Consider the following 26,187-nt stretch of genomic DNA (forward strand, 5'->3'; position numbering starts at 1 on the left):
TCAAACAGTGCTGGGCAGTAATAGTATTACTTCTCCCAGTAACAAACAGTGTAATGAATTACTGATAAAATTTCAGTGATAACATTACAGTTACCCCAAAAACAAATAAGTCATTATGACCTTACTTTTATTGTGACCCTCCTAACGGATTTGAGATCAAACAATCCACCACATCCCAGGGTTGATTTTCGTAATTGTTGCGCATGCACATCACAAAGCAGCAAACTAGCGTGGAAGACGGAATACTTAACATTCGGTGGTGACGTGTCCCCATTTCTTTGATTTTGTAACAAGGAAAGATGACAAGACCATCATGGCTGCAGGTAGTGGTGCTAGGACTCTTTCCACTGCGAAAAACACGACCTCAAACCTCCTGAAACAACTACTAGAACCGACAGCACAAAAACGTGAAGATCGTGGAATTGCACCCCACCAAAGGTGAGTCCTCCTCGACAGTGGAGGATGGTTGTGGCCCTACAAGAGCTATACAACTAGAACTGGAATTTAACTGTGGACAGTTGCAGACTACAAGCAACAAAGAGTTAATGAAGATTGTGGCTGAATATTTTTTAAAGAAATGTTACCTACTTCCACGTCTGACCCTCCGTCTTTTGGACAGATCCTTGGGAAAATACCGGCCACAGGCAAGAGAGGACCCCCAGGTGAAGAACCATTTGCAAGCTATCTAATTGGAGATGACTCTAACATTCACAGAATCGTACATATGAAGTCTAAATGTTGAAGAGAAAGGATGCAATTGCCAATTTTGTGGGGTGTAACCAAAAAGTAATATAACAAGCAGTATAATGACTTAGGGTTAGGCAGGGAGTAATAAGCAAAAAAATAGCCTAATATTACTGTTACTGTTATTACTATTGCTGTAGTTGTACACTCATGAGATGTTACATTTTAACCAAAACAGTCACTGTAAATGTAATATCATCAATCTATTCCTGAACTACAGTATGAGAGGAAGAATTCTAACTTTGCCTAATCAGACTAAAAGTACCCAAAGTATTTACCATAATGACATGAAGCAAAAATGTCCTTCTGGTATTTCTGAAACTGCAAAGTGCAAACAGCATGTCCTTTGCTCAACTGATTAATGATTTCAGCATCATATCAGAAATACTGAGCAATATCACAAGAAAAAAAGTTATTTACACAAAAATCAATAGTTTTTTAATGTAACTGAGCCTATCCCTATATAAACTAGACATTTCTGAGAAGGACTGACATAGACTGACACCGGCCTCAGCAAATACAACCTAATACTATATAGCAGTATAAGAAGGATGAGATTATTGTAGCCGTCATTACTGTGGAGACAGGCAAAGAGAAAACTACTACTTTCCCAGCTCTAGAGCTTAACAAGACAGTGTTTAGATATGATTTGGTGTGATCAAAGCTCTGTGTCTGCAGTGTGTCTGGAGTATCTACTCATTAAGTTGTTACACTTGGATGAACCTCCAGACAATGTTTTAATTCTCATTATAGAGTGGATCCCTAAATTGACAGGTAAACAAAATTCTTCTCATTCTACATCATGGCTGCAAGAGAAAGAAGAAGAGGAAGGGAAGAAGAAGAAGAAAAAGAAGAAGACGACGAAGAGAAGAGTGGTAGGCTGATGATTTGAAGGTCACTGCTCTTACAGTTTTTCCATCTCAAATATTACACACACACGCAGCACATAACCAAACTAACAAAGCATGCGGTAACCTTTTCCCATTTTGCTTGGAATGCTCATTATAACATGGCAACCGGAGCCTAAATCAACGAGCTGTACAGCCACATTAGAGTTACACTTTGAACCCACATGGAGGCATTCCATTCCAGACGGCAGCCTTCCCCACACACAACTTCTTTTTCCGTGCCGGGGATGTCAAACAAATGGTAAATGCATGTTCACGTGCAAGCACAGTTTTTCAGTGGATGTTCAAGTATGTGTGGCCATGTGTTTGCATCGATGTGTCTGTGCATATTTTGGTCTATATTTCCATGTCTGTGTCTGAGTCTGTCTATGCCTGTTTTTCTGCATGCATTTGTGTGTGTTCTAGGGTGTGTGTGTGTTCGGGTTTATGCCACTGCCATGCACTGCCAGCGGGCACAAGCTGCAAAACCAAACCAAGCTTGAAACACTGGGCTTCTGCATGGTCTTCATCAGCATCGGTTTGCTGTGATAATTCTCCCGGCCCACATCTAACATCCTGCCATCAAACTGTAGCCGCCTCTGTCTTTGCCACTCTCTAAAGACCTAACTCTTCTAGAGATCCTCATTCTGTACTGTAGTCTGTGTACACAACACAGCAGGATAGGGATTCAGCCTGCCATGTCCTGTTAAATGTCCCAATTAGAGTTGCAGCAGCTATTTTCTCTCAAGCTATGGTGTGATTTCTTTTTAATACAACTCAGACAACTGCCAGACAGAGCAACAGCTTGCAAGCGACAGGCTGTGAGAGAAGAGTGCATGCATATACATGTGTATGTCAGGGTTAAGGGAGCATTTAATGAAAGAAACATGGCCAGCTGCCAACTGGATAAATGTCTCCAGTATCCAGTGTGATGGTATGCATTATCCATGCATGCATGTACGCGCGTGTGTGTTGCTTTGACTCTTACGCAGACGAGGTTAGGGGTGTCTAAAATGGTATGCATTATCCATGCATCTGTGTGTTTGTATGAGGAGGGGGTGTTTTTGATCATGGCTAAACCCATGGCCATCTACCAACATCACAGACAATACGTCCCCCACCATATCTTTGAAACAAGAAGAATTCTTTCACCATCACCACAGGATACATTCTTTCTGAGCACGTCACCGTGGTGACAACAGCAGCCCGGGATCGGCAGGAGATTGGCCCGGTGGGGTCTTTAAGTTGTAGGCCGCCCCCGCAGTGCGCCTGTCAAAAGCCAGTTCCTGTAAAAGGAGGGGTATACAGGCCGTAACCTCCTAAAGCCCTGCTGTCACTTCTCTGGGCAGAAAAGAATAGAGAAGACAGATGTCACTGGCTGCATCCGCTTACGCACACAAATACGCACCCACATGTACACACACACAGTCATAGATGCAAACACACCATGCAAACTAAGAAAAAAATATACTGAACTGAAGTTAAACCATGAAAAATCATCACATTTTCACATGAGAACAGTGGTACATATGCAGACATATGACTCATAAATGTGCTTATAAAAACATTTTCTGTCCATGTTTGTAAAATGTACATGTAAAACAGCCATCTAACAGTTAACTCGCTTGTAAATTGAGACCATAGTGTCAACGTGAAGCTAAACACTGTTTTCCTGGATGAATTTGCACTCTAGTGACTCATACCAATCATCAAGACCGATTTCTCCACTTCAGCACGCTTCCAAGAAAGAAATAACAAGCTGATTCAGTTGTGAGAGATGACAGACTTAGTCACGACGCTAAACATCTGGTGTTTGAGTTTTCAGGAGATGTCTTTTTTTCCCTTACAAAGCATGCATACTAATGAAAAAAATCTGCTAACCTCTGCTTGGTATATTTGAGACCTCATGCGTTGCATTTGTTGATATGTCAGGGTGTGTTTATGCTACGAGTCATGAGTCACAGAGAGTGAAATGATAGATGGGCACTGGGTGAGAATGCCATGCATATGTGTGTGTCAATATTTTGGTGCAAAAGAAAGAAAGGAGGGAAAGGAACTGCTCGGAAAATGCCCTGAAAGTGAATGAGTGTGTGTCTGAGAGTAAAATGAATCACCAAGAGGAGAGGACTGAGGCACTCAGTGTGAATATTCTGAGTGATGAATACAAGGTCACAAATGCCCTCTTTTCCACCACAGTGCACATTGTCTCTGCACAGCAGTCATGCAGACAGTTAGCCTCTGCCCCTGACTCAGAATGTAAACAACTGACCCAATCTGACAGACCTCTATGTGTGTGTGATAGTAACAGTGGTACACGCACACACACATACACAATGGCTCCACACCAGAGCCCCTTTACAAGATTGCAGCCTACTTATTACAACCTTGCTGACTAGCAGACAGACAGTCCCTCTGTCTTTATCTCCAACTCTATAAACCTTCTCCTCACAGTGCCTGAGAGTCAGCCAGTCTCAATTCAATAAACTCTCAACTTTACCCTGTTAAGTAAATACAACGTTAGGACAGACAGAAACAGGAGAGCAGAGGAATGTAGAAATGAGGTCCGTAAAACTGCTATCAACCTGCTGAAGCTGTTCATATATGCCAATATGAAAATAACACTAACTTTAAAAGGTAGTGCAGAAAGTTGTCCCAAATCAAAGAGTACTTCAGCCGCACTTTGCATGGATCTAGTTCTTGGGTTTAATGATTGCCCAGCAGGCTCAACTAAAAGGCCGTTGAGATGAAGCCCCTGAGATTGATTATGTTGGCTGATTGATAACCATCTCTTAAGGGTCAGTGCTTATAGGACACAGCAGACATTCCTGTTGCACTGTGGTATGACACGCAACAGAGCATCCGTTATCTCACATGAAGTGATATGGCATGAGTCATGACACACAGACTCATGGAGTTTGTGTGTGTAGGATTTGTGTAGGATTTGGTGGCAGAGTGCAACTAGCTGAAACTTCTCCAAGTTTGAACCCTCAGTTAGGATTCCTTTAGTGTTGATTGTTCAGGAGGTTTTTACCGGGAGCTGAATTATCCACAGAGGTGTCTTCCTCTCCAAACAAACAAATCAGGTGATCAAAACCGCAAAAAACACTGAATAAAACAGTTTCATGTCTCATTTTGCTCGTTGCAGAGGGGCTGCTCACTATTGTGAGTGGTGCGAGAATGCAAGTGCCCCTATTTAGAGCCGGTGCTTAGTTTGTCTATTCTAGGCTACTGTAGAGCATGGCTACCCTGGAATTTGAATTTGCTCAGCGAGTCACTCTGGCAATCAGTAATGATGCTCATTACCTATGCCCATGAAACCGAGCTGCACCAATCACATCGGTGTATCTTATAGGCGGGCCAGAGGCAAGCTAAACAGATGACGACAGCTCTGCGATGATGAGGTCCGGAATCAGTCAGTAAAAACTGCAAGATGGCTACGGATGAACACCAGTTGTTTGAAACGGCTTTGGCCACTACAATGAACGAGTTAGACTTGGCTTTTTCTCTAAAAGAGGAACAGAAGACGGCGTTCGAATCTTTCCTTTGCAAGAAGGACGTTTTTGCTGTTTTGCCGACCGGATACAGCAAGAGTCTAATCTACCAGTTAGCTCCGCTGGTAGCTAAGCTCTGTATACGTCACCCCGTGTATTGTTCTGATTGGTCGTAGTGTTATCCAATTGCGTGCAGTGATATTTACAAATGCACGCTTGGTGCCGCCCCTTGAGTTGGGCCATTTTCATTACTCATGGCCAGACCTTAAATCTTTCTAGATTTGGGTCTGGATTTCCAGGCTAGAGCATGGCAGAGCAACACAGTGGACTCCATGGATGGAGTTTGCCATGTTTCCATCTTAAACAATGATTCCTTAAAGGAGCCCTGTGGAGTTTTTGACCACTGGTGGCACTGCAGAGCTTCATTTTGATGAAAATGTACCTTCTGGTTGCAGAGGGCAGTAATGAGGTGGATATTCATACCTTAGCTGGAAAACACCATATTAGTTGCTAGCCAGGCATGTACAATAACTTGAATGGCAATAAATAAACTGGTGTTTACCTCAGAAACAAGCCACGCACCCAATTCAAACACTTTCACAGTTAAAAAAAGACTTTAATAGAGGTTACCAGCATTATAGATAAGGTTTAAAAGGTTCCTGCTGCACCAACTACTAAGTTTAGAATGCCATATCAGCTATTACATGGCTGTTTGTTGTTGTGCTGTGACATGTATAGCTGTCTGCCATCGAGAGCTGGAGGGAATAGTGGATAGCGTAACATATAGGTGACACAGCTGCCAAGCTGCAGACTGCTGCAGATCACTGTTCAAGACCAACTAACAACAACACTGATTGTTAATTAGCAAGACATGGAGGAGTTTCCAGCAGGGTTTGTGCCAATAAATGTGGGTGTTTTAAGCCAAATTATGAACTTTCCCTAACCATAACCAAATGTTTTCTGTGCCTTAACATAACCACACATTAACAACAGTGTTGTTGAAACATAAACCTTTGCCAGTGGCTGTTTATTAATAAGTTGACAGTGGCATGCTAAACATACTAGTGTTGCAGGAGATCTCTAAGCTATATCTACAGTGCTGATAACCACGACTAATGCCTATTTAATGGAGTGATAACACTTGAAAGGAGTGAGCCATGTGTATCGAAGGAAAGGGGGAAGAAATGTACTGTAAAAGTAGTCACTGTTTCCTGCAATCCCACATACTGTCAGTCGGGGGCAGTAAGATAACAATGCAGCAATTAAGAGAAGGAGAAGTTAGTCTCGCAAGTTTCACAATATTTCCAAACACTGCAAATGTTTTATGAGGTAGTAAATGCATTCAAGATGTTGGGCAGTCCTTAAGGGTACACTCTGTTGAGAAATATAAACAAAACCGTGTTTGTTTACAATGAAAACTCCAAATGGTACATTTACCAGTCAGTAAGGATATGAATCATTATCCCCTTTATTTCTCCTGGAACATATCAACCTCTTACAATGAATTATATTTAAATAGTAAGTCCCCATTTTATATGTAGGTGGTATCTCTGTTAATAAGTGGCCATTGCTGTTCTGGTTTTTAGGTTTTTACACCTGTTGCCACTTAACAATTAAACAATGGCGCCACAACTCTGAGATCTTTTTTTATTGATTCATCTACTGAAAAAGACTAATTTTACAAGTAGTGCTGTTTTTATGTGTCTGTTTAAGCCACTGTGGCTGTCACTGCCCAGGATATTTATCCAGATTGTCTGTAGATCCCAACAAACTGCTGCTGGAAATTCGAAATGCATCACTTCCTGTGCATCAGAGTATTTTCAAAGCCACAAAGCAGAGGGTGGTTAAATGAGAAAATGCAAATACCATCATAAACTGGCCAGAAGTTCAAACACCATCTTATACACTGACATCCATTAAACAATTAAGATTATTCCTCATTCATTTTAATGCCATCCTAACCACGGGAACAATGCTAAACTGTCAAACCCAACTGCACAGCTTCAGTCATGCCTCTTCATGAATCCGCAAACAACTTGTTATCCCTAATCCTTGACAAGCCAACTTTTTGGAGCCACCTGAGCTCCTCTGTCCCTGGGGAGGCCTTCACCCCTGCCTGCCTCCTCACAACAATACATGTGCTAGGACTCTGCATGAAGAGGTGTCTTTGTTCACAGTGAGGAATGCTCATCTCACTTATCCTCTCTTCTTTTCTTTCTCTCCCCCTCAACAGGCCGGTTTGGAATGTGTTGGTTTTAGTGTGCACTCTCACTGATCGCCAAATGATCACCAACCCAACTTTCTACGTTTTGTTTTCATTTAATAAGCAGATGAGAGCTGACAGTCATTGAGTGCACACATGTGTGTATGTGTGCTCACGTGTGCTCAGATACTTCAGTAAGGCACAGATGAGTCTCTTGTGGGCAGCAGTAATGGACTTGGTGCAGACAGTTTGAGACTGGCTACTTAAGCAACACTCAGGCATACTTTAACTGGAGCCAGGGCAGTCCAGAGTGAAATACGGCTCAAATAAACACAGACGAAACCACATCCTAGCATTTACCATCCATATTGCTTTAAATGAGCGTAAGTGTACATTCTGTACATGGACACACACATGCATGCTGACACATTCAAGGTCACACATGAGAGTATGTGGGGAGGCGAAGTTAATGCACATGCATGAAGATGGATCCTCAAGCAGGATGACTGCCTTTTAAACTGAGCGGATCACTTTGGGGCTAAGAAAGCATAGTATATAAAGTCTAATAAGTCAATGACTGTGTCTTCCATATGCTGTATGGAAAGAAATCCACATTTTTACCAGAACTTGACTGACTTTGTTTTGAGAAAAAAAATTATAAAGTGACTGCAAACACACATTATCACACACAACTCTTCACTTTACCTCTCTGAGCTGGGTGAGCCCTGATGAAGTGCTCTTGGAGTAGTTTCTCATTTTGCGTAACCTGACCCCGCAGAAGACAGCATCCACTTGCATGGTTCCTTTCCTTCCGAGTAGATTGCCTCTTCCCCCCTCTCTCTTCCACGGTTTGTACACCCCTACCCCTGCTTCCGACTGCTCTCACTTTGCATAGCCCCTGCCTGTACCTCCCACATATACACACAGAGGAAGACACAGAGTGCCGCTCCAAGCGCAAGAAAAGTTTGAAAAAGTCACAAAGTCAGGGAAATCCCTCCTCCCATCCAGCCTCCGGGCTAAAATGTTTACAGCTCTCTCTCCACTCTCAGCTCCCAGACACACACTCACTCACTCGGACTCCTATCTCTGAATGACGCTGGCTCTCCCCTTCTCAAACTTTTCCCACCCCCCTCCCTTCCTCCCTCCTTCTCTCTTCTCTCTCTCCTCCCTCTCCATTTTCCATCATCGCCCCCCCTTCCACATCCCCTCCCACCCACCTAAACCCCCCACCGCTGAACTAATCTGCAGCTGGCCGGCCGATTGGAGCCCTAGTTGCCGGGGAAACCGAGTGTCCTGCTTCAAAAAAAAGAGGAGGAATGAAGCAGGAAGGGGCAAAGCTGAGCACAACTGAATACATAAATAACAGCCTCCTCCGGGAACCAATTAGAGAAGCCCAAGGGCCTCTCTTCCTCTCTCAATGAGGGGACAACATGTTCATATATTTTATCTCTAAAAGACTTTGTTTACTGGTTCACATGTGCCAGTCAACAGCAACAACAACAAGTAGTGTAGAGGCATAAGTGGTGTGTGCTGAATGCTGTGTGGTGAGACAGAGAGTGGCTTGGCAGTGTTTGGGTTGATTACCGCTGACCTCTGCTCTGTGAGGGAATACAAACTGCGGAGTCCAGTTCCCCATCAGGCCCAGGGCTGCAGAGTAACTCAATGCTCCTGTGGAAAGAGGGGAGAAAAAGAGTGAGAGTGCAGGAAACAAGGCTGGACATGCATACTGATGACCAGGGTGATTAATAATTAACCTGTTCAACTCCACAGGCCCTCTTTGGCAAGTCCATTATTATAAATGTATGTTTTGCGGATAGTTTTCAAAGCCTACAATATTTATATTGAAAATGTGTTACAGCTACTCATTTATAGACATATGGGTATTTAATGATACACAAGACACTTTTGAAAAATTCCCATTTGATATATGGTTGGCACCCATTAAAGTGACATCTTAGATTTAAATAATTTATTTAATAAAAATGTGCTATACAGTAGTAAAGCTGGGGCAAAGGGAGATTAGAGATGGAACTATAAGTTATTAATTGAGTGGTCAGTTAACAGAATTTTTTTATTATTCAATCAGCAACTGTGTTAATTGTGTAATCTTTAAGGTATCTTTTCAAGCTAAAATACCAAACATTACCCAGTCCCACATGTGATTATATTGCTTCTTTTCTTTGTATTTTGTGACAGTAAACTCAATATGTCTTGATTTTGGACAGTTGTTCATACAAAACAGCAGCAACTTTAAGCTGTAGTGTAGCTTTTATGTTGTTATAACTACTTTATGCAGTGTTTGGTAGTTTAAAGGCCCAATGCGTATTTAGGAGGATATATTGGCAGAAATGGAATATATTAAATATGTTTTCTTTTGTGTATAACCATCTAACAATAAGAATTATCGTGTTTTGTTACCTTAGAATGAGTACCAGAACGGGTCCTCGTCCATGGAGTCCGCCATTTTGCACTGCAATGTTTCTACAGTGGCCCAGAACAGACAAACCAAACACTGGCTCTAAATAGGGCAATTTGCATTTTCGTGTTTTTGTGTCAGCCACCATAGTTAGTAGCCCTCCACAACAAGCAGCGTAGGAAAAACACATCTTTATTTTCAGGCGAAAACTGCTGCACCAGGTCCTTTTGCTTTGGAGAGAAGGAGACCTATGCAGACAAGTCTGCAGTCGGCACCCCGTAAAAATCTCCTATACATCTGGATCTTCAGTTATCAAAGAAATAAGATGAGTACACATTAGCAGGTGTTGGGCTAACAGCCCGTCTGCAACACGCTGAACAGCATCGAAGAAACACTGATTTGTAACACAAAACTGCTTCGTTCAGTGTTTTTACTACTTTTAATCACTGGTTCCTTTTGTTTTGGAGAGGAGGAGACCTCTGCGGACAATTTAGCTCCCAGTAAAATCCTCCTGAACGATGAACAGTGAGGGACTTCTAAGCTGGAGGTCATGTTTGGCACATGGAAATAAATTTCAGCTGGTTGCAATCTGCAATCCCCATCACCAGATGCCACTAAAGCCTATGAATCCTATACAGTGCTCTTTTGATCTATTACAATGCATCATATTTTATAAGGTGGTCATGTGATTGGTGTGTAAAATCTAAATCGACAAAGTAGCCAGAAACCATAGCTGTTAAATAAATGAAGTTGAAAAAAATCCCTTCTTAACTGAAGTACAGCATCAAATGAAAATATTTAAGAAATGTACAGTACAAGTGCCTCAAAAGTGCACACAATCACAGTTCTTGTCTAAAGGGGTAAACACACAGTGCTTAGTTACTTTCCATCAGTAAAAGATACACACCTGCACACACAAGCGAAAGAACAGCATGCATAAAACTGTATGAGCACACAAGATTGGATATCAGGGTTGCCTTGTAATTTCATTTTACTCTTCAGGTAGACTATACAACTAAGTATTTCTCCACAAATGGATTTATAGGGGTCTCAGCTGCATTCCTACAGTCATTTCACTGAGCAGCCTTCATAAAGTGTCTAACAGCACCACCTCTGCAGCGCAATTATCCTGCTGACCTCTGAGCCCAAACCCTGACCCTGCCTTTGAAATGCAAGAGAGATCTAAAAAAGCCTGGCTTGTCCATCAATAGCTGTGAAGGGACCAGGGTGGGAGGTGGGGGCTGGTAACATCTGTTTGGCGTTTATCCCACCTTATTGTGTTGCTGAGTCCTCTATCAGGCCCACAGATGGGATCCTGGGAGCGTACCGAACCCACTGTCCAGAGGACTCATACCGTGACTGGGAACATGGCTGGGACAAGTTCTCAGTCCTTGATGGTGCATAGTAGGCTGATTCCAGGACCTCTGGTTTAAGTAGAGGAAATGACAATGAAATCAAACCCAGGGTGTGTTTCGTTCCCTGCCTCCTCCTTTCCTTTATGGCTCAGACACAAATTTTGCCAGCCATACCAATAGTGCAGAAAAATAATAAAGCCCTTAAATCATCTTTCAGAAACTTTGTTCAGGAAAACACAGGGTATCCTATCAGGAAGTACTTTTTAACACCACCTCCATTAATGTCCAGACCACATACTGTAATTCTGCTCTGTCCAATTATTAATGTTGCAATAATCTCTTCCAACTCACATAGGAGGTCCTGCAATTTTAAAGCTACACATTAACCAAGAAAATAATAATCATAAATTGATGATGAAAACAATCATTAGCTGAGGCCTTCAGAGCATGACTAAACAGGCTTACTGGGCACGCGCCTAGCGGCCTAAAATGTCGGGGCACCCCTGGCCTTCGCCTATAAAATGTCACTAAGGCCTCATTTACACCGCAAGCGATGTGTTCGCGTAGTGCTCGTGAAGTGGTCCACAAGCGTAGCAGCAGCGTGGGTATTCACACCAAAACCGAACAGAAGCATCGCACAGCAGCTGCTGCTGTCCCGTCAAAATACAAACCACACCTGAACAGTTGGTGGCAGTAGTGCACCGTGTTTGCAAATCTCCAGTAAACCCCAAAGAAGAAGTGAGTTTGGACCCAAAGCCCAGGGTGGACAGGTTTGCACACCTGTGATTATTCCAGCGCTTGGAGAATTAATATTTAGCACTACAAATGGGTAAGTACATGAAACATGTGCCTGTCAGGTCTCACTTGGTCAAGGGGGAGATGTCTACGGTGGCAGAGAGGGGTTACAACACACGCAAACTCGTGTTTTTTGTTGAATACCGCAACCATTCGCTCATGACTCACGCAAAAAATTGCTTGCGAAAGCAGCGTGACTCGAGCAGCACGTAGAACGGATGCAGTGTAAATGCTCTAACCTGTTAACGTGCTCGCCGAAATGAAAACGCGAGTAAACAGAGGCAAAACCACCACAATGTCTGAGTGTCTTGCTCCTGTGTAGGACAGGTGGTGGGGCCTTTTGTATATCTGTGCCCAGGGGCCCATTGTCTTATAATCCGCCCATGGCTGCAACCCCAGTGCCTAGAGTTGCTGCTTTCCATTATTGCTCCTAAACTTGCAAAAGGCCTAACAGTAGTGATGTGACGTTCGTGAACAAGCCGAGTCTTTGAACCGGCTCTTTGAAGTGAACGAGTGAACCCGCTCTTTAGCGTGAACGAGCCAGTTCCTAATTTCTTTGTTTTTTGCTTTAATTTACTCTGTATCCATTAATTTCAGATTATTTGATCCAGAACAAGTTGAGAGAGACTAGTTTGTGAGGGAGAAAGACAGTGCAGCCGCTCACTCGTTCACTTCAAAGAGCCAGTTCAAAGACTTGGCTTGTTTGCGAACGTCATATCACTACTTGTTGTTTATAAAGGCTGTTGCTATGGCTACACCAAACTTTATATCGGCGGAGTCTATTCTGGGTCCACGTTACAATATCCGTGATGCAATAAATCACCAATGCAATTCGTCGTTGAACCCAATAACACCCCCCCACCACACACACAAAAAAACAACAACAAAAAAACGAACAAACGAACCGCATCTTTGAACCAGCTCTTCAAAGTGAACGAGAGCCAAAGAACCGGCTCTCACAAGTGAACGAGAAATCCCATCACTACCTCACAGAAGCCAACTGAGTGCACATTTAATAAAAAAAAAAACACTTCAGACACACACTACAACTCTATACAGTTTGATACCTCCTTCTTGTTCTTGTTTCTGTAAAGCAGTTAACTTCTGTTCTTACCTTTTGTGTACAAAAAGTTTGCTTGCTTACTTAGTTGCTAAGGTCTGCTCTTTAAAACTGAGATAGCCAACAAAAGGAAACTTTAAGAATTTAAGCTTTTGTTTTATTCTACTGCTCCATGAGCTTCTGTGGCAGGCCCTTTCTTAATTGTAGGGCGATTAATTTTTACAACAAAAACACATTTTCACAGCTTTTAGACACTCTGACATGCCAAAGCAGTGGAAGCCTGTAATAAAATTAATGAAGGCAGTATTCCATTTTGATGAGCCAGGTCTAGGGTCTTGGTATTATACATAGTGCCTCACTGGAAAGGCTTCCTGAGACACTTAATGTAACAGAGCCATACTTGATGTTAGTTGTTCCACCTGTGCCTTTCCTGCAATGATAAGTCAAAATGTCTGCAGTGAAAAAGGTCTAGTTACAAACTTACAACTGTCTCAGTCAGTATGCTCACTTCTTTTCTGACCTCATTTCCTTGCTTCCTTCTTAATTCCCTTGCTCCCTTCTGGTAGGACAGCTGGGAGTCTGTGGTAACGGTTTGAGGTCTACCTGTTGACACGGGCACCCATAATAAGGTGTGTAATGTCTCCATCTGTAGGGCAGTAGACGTTTCTGCACTTAATTGACAGAAGTGTCCTAAATTTTAAATATGTAGGTCGTTTGAGAGTTTTATTTTCAGTAGTAGTTAGCTAAAGTTAGCCGTTTAACATACCGCGAGCTCCTTCAGTTGGTCTCCGTATGTAGTTAACTTAGCTTGAAAAATAACGGTTGTCATTTTTTTAACAGCCGAAAAAACACGACTTATAAACGCTTAATAACTCTTACAACATTTAAGCTAAAAACGTACTCACTAAGAACAACAACAACAAAAACCGTCTTGTATTAAATAATAACCAGCCGTTTAAGTTTGTTTCTTCTGTCGCGCGACTTTAAGACGAAGCCACGTGATCTCGCCGGCGCTACGTCATACCCGGAAGTGAAACGACTGTAATGTATTTGTTTTTAGCTGCTGTGTTTCCAGTGCAGGTACATGGTGTTTCTGTGGCTGTACAGTAACGCCAGCTGAAGAATGAAACGTCTCACTCGTCGACAGTGGGACAAGAAGCAATGCAGTAACTTCCCGTTTACAGGAAAATACAGTAACTGACCGTAAGGTAAAGGAATTTGTAGTAAAATAGGTACAGTAGGTAGCTAGTTTAATGTAGCATTGCTCTAGGTCGCCACTTCCTTTTAAGGTAAAATACCCGCCATGAGCTCGTAGATGTTTACGTTGTGACCAAAGGTTATTCCGAGTTTGGAGTCACCTCTTACTAATGGCTTTGCAAAAGGGTGTATTGTAATAAAAGAGGCACATGTGGACCAATTCACCTCCTCGACTGAGCTAGCAGCCATTTCACATGATGTCTATCTTTGGAGCAAGAGCAGTCTTTCTCAGACTGAGGTACAGTTTCCAGAGAGCAGGCTCCTTCACCAGAACCAGACTCATCCAGAACTCCAGGGCATGCTTTGCTAAAAGAGGGCAGATTTTCACCCAGATACCCAAGGTTACATTGCTATGTTGGGGTGCAGTCAGTGCATCATCCTGTGCAGCCACATGCCAGGAAGCAACTGTCCCACGCCACACTGCTGAAAGAAAGTCTCTTGCCAAAGTGCAAGTGCACAAAGTAATATTTTTTCTGCGCCTTAGCTTTCGTGCATTGGTGCTGCTCCTCAAATTTGGCCCCCTTCTCCTCTTGTCCCCCTTGGTTCTGGTGTCCACTCGCTGGGCGTCTTGCTGGCTGGATGCTCTGCTGTGGGTGACTGAAACATCTGGTCCCACTTTCATTAAGCTGGGGCAGTGGGCCAGCACCAGGCGGGACATCTTCTCTCAGGAGTTTTGTGAGCGCTTCTCTAGGCTTCACGTAAGAGTGCCTCCTCACTCCTGGGCCCACACCAAGCAGTGTCTCCGGAGGGCTTTTGGGGAGGGCTGGAGGAAGGTTTTAGTGTTTGAGAGCAAAGAGCCTGTGGGTTCAGGATGTGTGGCACAGGTGTACAGAGGCTGGGCGAAGGCGGACCAGGTGGATGACCCAGCTTTCCACTCGTTGGTGGAGGAGATGGAGAAAGAAGACTTGCTTGAAGCATGGGAGATTCCTGGTCTGAGAGGAGTGGCCAGGTCCTTGTGGCAGCTCTGGAGGGGGACTAAGGAGGACGATGGCTATGAGGAGAGAAGTCACGCAGAGGGGGGAGATAAGGAGAGCAGCACAGAGAAGGAGCACCTGATACCTGTGGCTATTAAGGTAATAATAGCCACGCTAGAGTGTCTAAAAAAAGTCTCTAAAAAATATGAAATCCTGCCTTTATGAGTAGCTTGTCGTGCATTTTTTAAGCCTGTCAGCAGATGTTCATGTATTGTTTCTGGTGTGTGACAGGTGATTCATCCAGGCGTCAGGAGACAGGTGGAAATTGACCTGCTGCTAATGAAAGCAGGCAGTTGGCTCCTGAACTGCCTGCCTGGACTCAAGTGGCTCAGCCTGTGTGAGGTAGTAGATGAGTTTGAGAAGCTCATGACCAAACAGGTAGGAACATGCAGACCCTCCACATTTAAAGGTCCAGTGTGTAGGATTTGGGGGGATATATTGGCAGAGGTATAATATAATATAATACATAGGTTTTCTTTAGTGTATAATCACATAGAAATAAGAATTCTTGTGGGGGGTTTTTTGTACCTTAAAGTGAGCCATTTATATCTACATAGGGAGCGGGTCCTTGTACACAGAGTCCAGCAGCCGTTAGCAGCCCCTCAAGGATAAGCAGTGTGGAAAAGAACAGATATTTTGAAAAGTGAATCTGCTTTCTTCAGTGTTTTTACCATTGTAAATCACTCTGTCCATTTGTTTTGGAGAGGAAGAGGCCTCTGCGGATAATTTGGCTCCCGCTAAAAACCTCCTGAACGTTTGAATCTTACGTTATGAGAAAAAAAGGTGAGCACAAATTAGCCCGTGCTGGGCTAGTGGCCCGTCTCTGACGAGCAGAGTAGCATCTGAGAAACACTGGGATCAGATAATCTGGCTTCTGCTAAAAATCTCCTGAAAAATGAAATGAATGAAGTATTTTTTTCAAGATTATTTTTGGACAGTATTTAGGCATGAGAAGGGGAGAGAGAGAGAGAGAGAGAGAGGGTATGACATGCAGCAAAGGGCTACAGGCTGGAATTGAATCCGTGGCCGCTGCAGCAAGGACATAACCTTTGTACATGGAACACCTGCTTTACCCACTGAGCTACTGGGTGACCCTACGAAAGAAATTCTAACCAGGAGAAGTTTCAGCCGCTTACAGTCTTCAGTCCTCATCACTGGATGCCACTAAATCTCCCTAAATCTTTCACACTGCTCCATTTAAATTATACAGAATTTGAGTTGTTTGTCTTTGTGTTCACGCTACTGGTTAAATGACACATATGATTTGTCTTTTTGTGATCAATAAAGACAGCTTTAAATTTCTTTTCATGCCTGTAAAGAGGCAAGACAGAATTTAAAGTAAAATAACTGAGGTGCTTAGACCTGCAGCATGAAAACAAATAGCCTCATAGCAAAGAAGTCTAATCTGCTGATTTTTTATTTCAGATTGATCTCCGTTTTGAGGCCAGGAACATCGAGCGTTTCCAGGAAAATTTCCGCAATGTGGATTACGTCAAGTTCCCAACTACGTTACGACCATTTGTCACCAGGACCGTTTTAGTGGAAACTTTTGAAGTGAGTACAGAACTGCTTCAAATCTACGGAAGACACAGGACTGAATGATTGAGTGATAGCTTGCACTCTAAATATACAGCACAAGCATGTCAGCCATATTAGAATATCAAATGCACACTTCATTAACTACAAGAATGAACTACTGTCTTCTTTAATAAACTGAACCTGTGTGACACAATGTCTGTGATTTCTAGGCAATGTAGAATTGTTGTGGTTGAATGAGTATTTTTCAGTTTATATTTGACCTTTTTGTTCAGGAGAGCGAGCCTGTATCCAACTACCTGAGCTCGTCGATCCCTCAGGAGGTGAAGCAGAAAATAGCCAGGATGGGAATAGAGACCATGCTGAAGATGGTGAGATACATCACCATGTAAATGTCTCCCTGTTCTGTGTGATCAGTCTGATTGTATGTTCACTTACATCGTCTCCATCTGTATGTCTGTATTCCAGGTTTTCGTGGACAACTTTGTCCACGGGGATCTCCATCCCGGGAACATTCTGGTCCAGTGTCGGGGGCCTCATCCTGATTCCACTGACAGCACTGGTATGTCAGGGGATGCACATGGCAAGACCACCCTCACTGACCTGTGGGACACAGTGGTGGTCAGCATCAGGCCCGTCCCATGTCCTCTCCAGCTGGTGCTGCTGGACGCTGGCATCGTAGCCCAGCTCAGCGACCACGATCTCGCCAACCTCAAGGCTGTTTTTACAGCTGTGGTGCTGCAGCAGGTAATGAGGATAAGAGTACGTACGTGAAGTTTCAGGCTGAATTACGACAGTAGAATAGCCCAGCAGATAAAAGGAGCGTACACTGTGCAGGGGTGGGAATCACCAGAGGCCCCACAATATGATACGACACTGATTTTAAAGGTTTTGCGATGTACTGAGAACATAGGAGAACCAAGTTGAAACTTTTTTTACACATTTCTAAATATTGAACTTTCCCATTGCAAACCCAGTCAGCCTTCAAAATACCAAACAATGTCAGACAATGAAGGAATGTAGTCTGTGTCAAACTATCTGTTGTTGCTGTTTTCTTTTCTTCAGGGTGAGCGAGTGGCCGAGTTGTTCCTGCATCACGCTCGGGCCAATGAATGCAAAGACGTACCGCAGTTTAAAAAGGAGATGGCCCAGCTGGTGGACCAGGCCCTCAGCAAATCCCTCTCTCTGGGAAAGGTACGAACCTCGACCTGCACTTTCTTACTGTGTCTGATTGGTGTTTCTGATGCAGGGTCACATGACGATGACCTCACGATTATCATGATTATTCTTTTTGCTTCAGTTATTGTGTTATTATGTTACAACATTAGAAAAGAAGTTGAATTTTACCATTGTTCTGTGATTGTTACTCTAATAGTACACGACGGTTTGATGTCCAGATTTCTTCTGGATCTTTGGTTCTTGCTTCTAACGTGTGCTTCGTATTGGCTCTGTCATGATTTAATAAGCACTGCTTGCTTCCCTGTTCCCGCTGTCCCTGTGCAGATGAAACAAATTTGCCTTAGTGCAACACTTGTTCTCTTACTGGTTAATACTGCTTTGCAAAGGCCCATCCATTCTAAACAGAAAACTTTCTGGTGAAGTAGTTTATAGGTATTGATCATGGCGGTCAGTGACTTTTGGAAATCACTGATTACTATTGATGTGTTTTATTGACTCTGTTTTTGTTGTGTTTATAGTTCCAAGTAGGAGATCTGCTCTCCAGACTCTTCGGCCTACTCATCAAACACAAGGTAAAATATCAGGGGGTTACATTGTTTACGATGAACAGTCATCTTGTGCAGAGCATTGACATTACAACAGCGAACACCTGAGTCACAATAATCCTAATAAGGCTTTCTCATGTAAAAAGTATGGGCTCTTTTTTTTGCACTTAGCTTTTCGGTACCAAGTTTTGCTTGCAATATTTTTAAGTTTTAGCTTGAAGAAATGTAAATCACTGTGCTCTTATATTGCTGTTAGGGAGGTCTAGCTGCTATGTGGAGGCTACTGGTTGATGCTGTAAAAAAGAAAAACAGTAACTCAAAGTCAGCACAAGAAAACACGTGCTGCACGTTTTCTGTAAAGCACTTTGAATTGCCTCGTTGCTGAAATGGGCTATACAAATAAACTTGCCTTGCCTTGCTCTTAGGCATTTATGGAAGTATTTAAAATGCTCTATACTTAAAGTCTTTGAATCTGTTGTATGGAGGAAACAGTGCGCTTGTTGTAAGTCATGTCAGTTGGTGTAGTCATAAGAGGTGTTTAACACAGGTACTGTATGATTGAATCTTAAAGAGACAGTTCACCCCAAAATCAAAAATCAATACTTTCCTCTTAACTTTAGTGCTGTTTATGAGTCTAGATAGTTTTGGTGTGAGTTGCAGAGTGTTGGAGATATCAGCCGTCTGCCTCTTCCAGGGTAATGAGACTAGATGGCACTCAGCTTGTTGTGCTTTAAGTGCCAAAAAATACATTTGAAAAACTCAACAACAATGCCTCTTTCCAGAAATTATGACCCGGTTACTCAAGATAACCCACAGTAGAAAGAAAATAGTTCCAACATGAAACTGCTCACAACAAGGTCTGTGGATTATCCTGAGTAACAGAGTCATGGTTTCTGGAAAGAGACATTGCTGTTGAGTTTTTCAAATGGATTTTTTTGGCGCATTGTTTTGTCTTTGCTTTGTCTGTTTTTTGTTTTTTCTTTTGCAAAGCAGTTCTCCCTCATTGATGGAGAGAAGCTTTCATCCTTTTTACTGTCAAAGAATCAAAGCTAATTAAAGGATAGCAAAAGTCATCGAAACAATTATGATGATGTGATGACTCTGTTGTAGAAAGCTGGTTGCTGAGCTATTAACCTTGATGTCGATTGTTTTTCTAGGTGAAGCTGGAGAGTAATTTCGCCTCGATTGTCTTTGCCATCATGGTGCTGGAGGGTCTCGGCAGGTCGCTCGATCCCAACTTGGACATCTTGGATTTGGTCAAACCTCTGCTGCTAAAGAACTGTGCCTCACTGCGATGACAAACACACACAAACATACAGACGCACAAAGCTCTAGCACAGTGGACCACACACAGACAGGCACCTTAAGTACACATACAGCTAAGTCCCTACTGTATACATAGAGTACATCTATAATAGGGCTGCCACTAACGATTATTTTCATTGTCGACTACTCTGTTGATTATTTCTTCGATTAGTCGTCTAATGATTTCATCGAAAAATGTCTTAAAATGTTGAAAAATGTCAGTCTGTCTCGCCCAAACCCCAAAATTACGTCATTCATACTCACGCCAAAGGGTTTTAGTTCACTGTCACGGGAGAGTGTGTAAAGCTGCTAATAGCTGAACGTAAGAAGCTGCAATAAGAGTATTTTGGGGTACTTCTATATTACTTTTCTATGAAAAATGACTCAAACCGAGTCGACTACTAAAATAGTCACCGATTATTTTAATAGTCGATTAGTCATCGATTAGTCGACTAATCATTGCAGCCCTAATCTATAATTATGGCACATGTGTCTGCAGGTGTAAGACACTTGAATTTAATGCATTTTAGTACCTTTTAAAGATTATTTTTAACCAAATTTAAGATTTTTGGACAAATAATTTATGTCTTATTCAAGCATTGCAAGTATAAAGGTAAGACGTATATATTTAGTCTCATGCAGAAGTAGGTTATGTGTAGGATTATGGTTATTATTAGTGAGTTAGGTTCATCTATATTTTGTAAACAGGTATGTATACAGTAAAAAGGTTGAATTGAATCATTAGGTTGAATGATTTGCGTCAGAAATGGTACTTTGCCACAGAAAAGCTTGACTCATTTTGACAAAAAGAAATCAAAGACTTCACAAATTTAAATCAAAGACTATGTAATGACTTTTAAGGCCTTATATTTAGAAAATTTAAGCGTTTTAAGGACCTGCAGACACCCTGCTGTACTTTATTTTCCTAATGCTATGATGACTAAATTGCGACGCATGCCCCAAGTGACCTGAGAGGTCAGGAAATGGTCATGACAATCAGTCCGCCCTACAGGATGCAGTCTGGAGCATGCTCCGGGAGATCATTGTAAACGATGACATTAATGAATTCACTGACTCTGTGGTGGATTTAATGTGTAAAACAACAGGAGCAACAGTATCAAAACTACAGTTAAATCATTCCACAACCAGAAATGATGGATTACCAGAACCATGCGTTTCGTCTGGAAACAAAGACAGTTATAAAGCAGCAGGCTACGATGTAAAAAGAGCATCAGAGGCAAAAAGGGATTCATTTTAATGCACAAGTTAGAGTGATGGTATGGCATTTTACTGTAGTTGTATGATTTTATGTTACAAATAAACTGATCGGTCATCTTTAAGCTTACAAGATTCCAGTGTGGATCACAAGATCACTGTCATCACTACATTTTAGCAGTGCCCCATATATCTCATTGAGTTTTACACTGTTGGTACAGTATTTCCACTTCACTCCCATCTGGTTGAAATACAAACATTTCACCCACAGGAGAATCATCTTCAAGGCACCTCTAACTGAGCCTCATGAACAAGAGTATGTGCGCTTTACATGACTTGTTTATTGAGTGCTAATGGACTCAGACACATCAGCAGACACACAGATGGCATCAGAGACTCTTTGTAGTGAGTTACGACATAAGAGAAAATACTGCGAAAGTCCCTGGTTGATACACTGAAGCATATGTTTTACTTTTTAATGACTGATATTGATCTCAGGATGTCTTTTATCACTACATCTTTTATTGTATCTTAGATAATGTTGTCTAATGGGCCATTACTTGCTTTAGTGTGAATCACAATGTACTGTAACACTGAACATGTGAAACCTTTGGCTAATTGTTCTCAACAGCTGACCCATGTCTTTCAGCTTTCCATTAAAATAGCGGGAACACTTGTATGAATAATGCATATCAATAAAAAGGAATCCATGTTAACTGATCTTTGTTTTTTGTTGCCTCTAGTGTAAGTTTTCTCACCCTTTTAGTGAGGTTGACTGATGCAGAAAATTCACGTCATCGAAAGGAACGGGATCCATTAATTTACAATTTTATTAAATCTGTCAATGAAAAACACAGACAAGAGACGTGGTTCTGTCAATGTCATCAGGAAGAACAGTCAGCATGGCTGAAAGAGTGAGATCAGGAGGTTTTGGTGCAAAAAAACTCATCACATACCCTTTATTGCAAAACTGTTGATTTTTTTCTTTTTTTTTGTATCACCATCAAGCGCCCAGACAGAGCAGCACTGTTCAAGTAAGGAGGGAGGGGGAGAGGTGACAACTGTGTAAAAAAATCTTTCAATAATAATAATAATAATAATTAATAATAATAATTATGATGACAAAAGAAATAAAAACATCTCTAAAAGACAAACACAATCACCTCAGTATAAGACGAGATTCTGTCACGGTCACAACAACCAGAGAAAAGTTGTTTTCTTTTTTTTTTCCTCTTATTTTTTTAATGAATTAAATAGTTTTTAAAAATATTTCACCATTTACTTATACTCATCTTTTTTCATTTATTGCGAAAAATAGGCAACTGGACTAATTGTGATGATGCGAGTTTTTGTGTGTGTCTGTGTGTGTGTGTGCGACAGAGAAATAGAGATTAAGTGGAGAGATATAGTGGAACGTCTTGGAGCGTTGGCACTGAGAGCAGCAGCAGTGTGTGTGTGTGGCAATGCAGTACTCTCGTTCAGCCACCGGGTGGCACGGTTCAGTCTGAACATTCCTCCAGGGCCGGAGCTATGGTGGCCCACCCTTCCCCCAGCTGTATCAGAGGAAGTTAAGATATGCCAACAACAGCCTCTGTGTTTTTTTGGAATGATGCTTGTGTGTTGAAACTTTGTCCACGGTTTCTTATCTGCGTTGCAAGATCTCAGTTCTATGTACAAAGGTTTCAAATCCCTGAAGGACATCTACAAAGACAAGTGCAACCTCCATGTAACCATCCCCTTTCTGGAGTAGCTTGGGGGATCAAAGGGTTCCTCTATGGGGGAAAAAAGGGGGAATAGTACCAATCAGATCAGGTAAACGTGCCACAATAGGACTTAACGGAATTTCTTGGGAATAAAAGTCAGGAATGATGGCAGAGGACCAAGATTTAGGAATGTCAAAAGCTGCAGAAGAAAAGGGGTTGTAACAGAGTGACCTTCCTCAGAGGGGGCACCAAAATATCCTAACACAAATCTTTCTAACAGAATGTCCAAGAGAGGCCATGAAACAGGAAAGAAATCAGCGAAATGCACAAATAAAATACCGCATCCATCGTCCGTTTGTCATAGCCGTTCATGCTGATCCATCAGTCTCTCCATGCATTTTAAAAATAGTCTTAAGCAGTCCTCCTCCATGTTGATTGTAGTTTTTTGCTCATCCCCCACTTTTTCTGTCTGTCTTTATCAGAGCGGCAACTGTCAGTGTGGTGCCCCCTGGAGGACTGGCTGCCCTCCAGTTCTCTGAGGTGGCCCCCGTTAGGAGCATGCAGCTCATTTAGAAGGAGGGGTCAATGGGGAACCAAACAGGAAAGAGGGAAGTTTTGGGTTTGGATGTGTGGAAGAAATCAGGGTGTAAACTTTTAGTCTGATGTGGGTGTTTCTTCCAGAGTGTGGGAGTGAAGGAAGGGGCTGGAAAGAGAGGAGAAGTGTCCATGTAGGCAGATCATGAGCACAGGCACAAGCGCTCATTATCTCTCAAAAACACACAAACACGTCTGTGTTTGAGGCCCTGGCTATGTAAAGGTCATGGCAGATGGAGCTCTGGGCCGCCAGCACTGTGATGTGAAGCTTCTCGTTGACTTTTCTATCACGTCACTGAAAAGATCAGCAGCTGTCAGTGGCCCATGACTGGATCCAAACAAGGTAAAACTGAGAATTTGGAGGAGATTAGATGGAAGGGACTGGCTGACATCTTGACGGCAGAAGAGAAGAAGAAATCTTTTTTCAGACAGAGCCTGGCTTCTCTCTTTTTTACGTGAGCAGCATCCTTCTTCAATTTTACTTTTTTTTGGGGGAGATCTTTTGGAAGACACAGCCACTATGTCACGTTATCCCTGTAAGCTTGTCTTTACATTCCTTATGGGAACAGATGAGGTGATGTGTGGGACTTAAGCCTATTCAGATAAGCATGTAATGGTCGTGTGGGTTAAGACAGGAAAGACTAAGTCTTAATCATCTACTCCAACTCTGTTTGTCTCCAGCGTCTCTCCATGCTGTTGTTCCATGGGCTGCCAGCAGGGGGGTGATGTTTGGGCTAACTGTTGGGGGGGTGGGGTGGGGGGGTCAAGGGGAGGAGGGCGTCTGATCGGAGATCATGGCTACGAGTTGAGCCAGGGGTGGTTGAGGCATTCACCGGCCGAAGCCCTCTTCTCGGGCACCATCTCCAGCATGGGCAGAAGGAAGTGGGTGAAGTGGCCGGCGTCTTCAGGCGCCCAGCCGTACTTCTCCACCAGTACGTCGAACAGGGACCACGGCTTCAGCTTGGTGATGTGCCGCAGCTCACCTGCAGGGGGCGACAGGGAGCAGAGTCAGTAATAGCACAGGAGGACATTAGGAGAGAAGACGGTGGTGGAGTTTAAAGGGCTAGTTCACCCAAATTACAGAGGAGCATTTCAAGACTGGTGATACTCAGTTTTTCACTTGTTTATATCAAATCCCACAAAAAAACAACTGCAGCTCCTGTGTTTTAGATATTGCACTTGCTATATTGGCCATTTCGATAATATTTTTGCAACCCTATGTCACAGACAAGGTGGGGACGTCAGACTGAAAGATTTTTTTTAATTTATTGATGTAAGAAAAACAGAGTAACACCAGCCTTATCTACCTTCAGTGATATCTCGCTATACGGATAGTTTTATTTTTACTACTTGCATAAGACGGCCACCTCTGAGCTTCCTGCCTCCAACCCAGTACTGTTGAGTTGAGCAAAATTGGATTTATGCTGCTCACAGCACTGAAATATTACATTGTTCAAAACAATTAGACAGCAACATCTTTTTCCAGAAACAGCGTCACCCCTGTTACTCAGAATAATCCACAGGACACAAAGTCAGCAGTGTTCACGGGGACTATTTCTATTTTAGAAAGTAGTTCTAATGAAAACTGTTCCCAGCAAAGTGTGCAGATGACCCTGAGCAGGGGTGGGAGAAATTGTCCCAATCTGATATCAAATAATACCAGGGACAGTATTATAGATGATGACACCAACACATTTCCATTACTAAAAGCAGCTAATGTACTATCATCTAAGACAGAGCCACGTTGTGTCCTGATTTATGATGATTTTATGCATCATTAAGAGGGTACAGAAAGTCTTTTCATCATCATCACAGTAATTAGCCAAACATCAGGCGTTCCTTATTCATTTTCTCTGTTAATCACTTAATTAGATGCGTGTTAAAACACGAGGCAGTTTTGTTTTGTAAAAAGAAAATGTTGTTTACAACAGCAAAAAGAACATGATCTGATGTATAGGGTTCCCACTCAACATTTCAAACTTTTCCATGACTTTTTTCAAGGACTCAAAAAAAAAACCCCTTGTTTTTGTTTACCCTACTTATTGTAAACAAACTCTATTCAAACATAATCTCAGCTAGCTGGCACACAGAGTGGAAGAGAAGCAACATGGAAAGAAAATGAAGCAATGTTGTCACACATTTGACTCATATTAGAGCTTCTTATGTCGACAGCTTCAGAAAATCAATTTGCCGTTATGTTGCATTAATCAACACAACATTTCAGGACAAGCTTTGAGTGATTCTTATTATTTCCATGACTTTTCCAGGCCTGGAAAATTTGACTTTTCGTGACCATGGGAACCCTGGACATAGGACAAATCCTTTTTTGTTGCATCAGTTCTACTGAAGGTAGTATCGATACTAAAAACAGCACTTAGTATCAGTTAGGGGTGTCATGATTCTCCAAATCCAGGAATTGATTTGGCCTTCGACTTCAAGGTCATGATTCAATTCATTTTTGATTGATTTTGAACTCCTTTCCTTTTTATTTAAGAAATAAAGAGCATAAGGTCATCATGGGTGTTACAAGGTCAAATCCCAGTGTATTTTTCACTTACTTACATCCTGGCATCAATTTGGTATCAAGGTATCAATATGGTAATCTTTAATCTTGAGTAACCTGGACCAGGTTGCTGTTGTTTAAGATGTTGCTGTTGAATTTTCAAATGTAATTTTCAATGTTTTGCAGGCACAAACAAAACTATCTGCACAGTTACACTCCACTAGAGACAACTAGATGTCTTTCTGGTCATTTGGATGAACTGACTCTTTAACCAGATGCCGTAACAGGCCATGATTCTGCAGCCTCCAGCCAAACACTACAGCAGCTGATTCCACTGATTAGTTCAGCCTCTCGGTTTGAACATGTGCTACTCAGTGAGGTGCTGTAACCAAGGAGTCAAAACCTGTAGAGTTCTTGGCTGCAAA

General features: G+C 42.3%; 3 protein-coding genes and 1 long non-coding RNA gene across 8 annotated transcripts in view; 1 reads left to right on the top strand and 3 right to left on the bottom strand.

Moving 5' to 3' along the window:
- The window catches only part of si:dkey-82f1.1 (DENN domain-containing protein 2A), a 46,827-nt gene extending 38,413 nt beyond the window's left edge, over positions 1–8,414 (bottom strand). Inside the window, 1 exon segment of the mRNA XM_049574348.1 lies at positions 8,031–8,414. The gene's annotated coding sequence lies outside the window, so the exon portion shown is untranslated.
- A 261-nt stretch (positions 8,415–8,675) lies between these two features.
- LOC125887501 (uncharacterized) lies at positions 8,676–13,852 on the bottom strand. Its single transcript, XR_007449173.1, has 3 exons — positions 13,718–13,852; positions 13,472–13,597; positions 8,676–8,993 (listed from the first exon to the last, which is right to left on the bottom strand). It is a non-coding gene; the product is annotated as an uncharacterized LOC125887501 (long non-coding RNA).
- A 140-nt stretch (positions 13,853–13,992) lies between these two features.
- adck2 (aarF domain containing kinase 2) lies at positions 13,993–21,840 on the top strand. Its single transcript, XM_049574356.1, has 8 exons — positions 13,993–15,281; positions 15,414–15,560; positions 16,608–16,736; positions 16,994–17,089; positions 17,187–17,465; positions 17,784–17,912; positions 18,416–18,469; positions 19,600–21,840. Exons 1-8 carry the CDS (start codon positions 14,403–14,405, stop codon positions 19,738–19,740), a joined length of 1,854 nt encoding a protein of 617 aa, XP_049430313.1. The 5' UTR covers positions 13,993–14,402; the 3' UTR covers positions 19,741–21,840.
- Positions 21,841–21,989: 149 nt separating this feature from the next.
- srpk2 (SRSF protein kinase 2) overlaps positions 21,990–26,187 on the bottom strand; it is a 119,331-nt gene continuing 115,133 nt past the window's right edge. For all 5 annotated transcript variants that reach the window (XM_049574351.1, XM_049574354.1, XM_049574350.1 and 2 more), the window contains one exon: positions 21,990–24,242. In XM_049574351.1, coding sequence (XP_049430308.1) covers positions 24,058–24,242 — 185 coding nt within the window. In that variant the 3' untranslated portion in view covers positions 21,990–24,057. The remainder of the gene's footprint in view (positions 24,243–26,187) is intronic.

This window comes from Epinephelus fuscoguttatus, linkage group LG4 (genome assembly GCF_011397635.1).
Source record: "Epinephelus fuscoguttatus linkage group LG4, E.fuscoguttatus.final_Chr_v1".
NCBI classification, from domain to species: Eukaryota; Metazoa; Chordata; class Actinopteri; order Perciformes; family Serranidae; genus Epinephelus; species Epinephelus fuscoguttatus.

Excerpts from the sequence above, each read along its gene's own strand:
- adck2 (XM_049574356.1), top strand. The coding sequence starts at position 14,403 with ATGATGTCTATCTTTGGAGCAAGAGCAGTCTTTCTCAGACTGAGGTAC. Across the intron at positions 17,913-18,415 it reads AATCCCTCTCTCTGGGAAAG|TTCCAAGTAGGAGATCTGCT; the intron begins GTACGAACCTCG and ends TTGTGTTTATAG. Across the intron at positions 18,470-19,599 it reads GCCTACTCATCAAACACAAG|GTGAAGCTGGAGAGTAATTT; the intron begins GTAAAATATCAG and ends TTGTTTTTCTAG.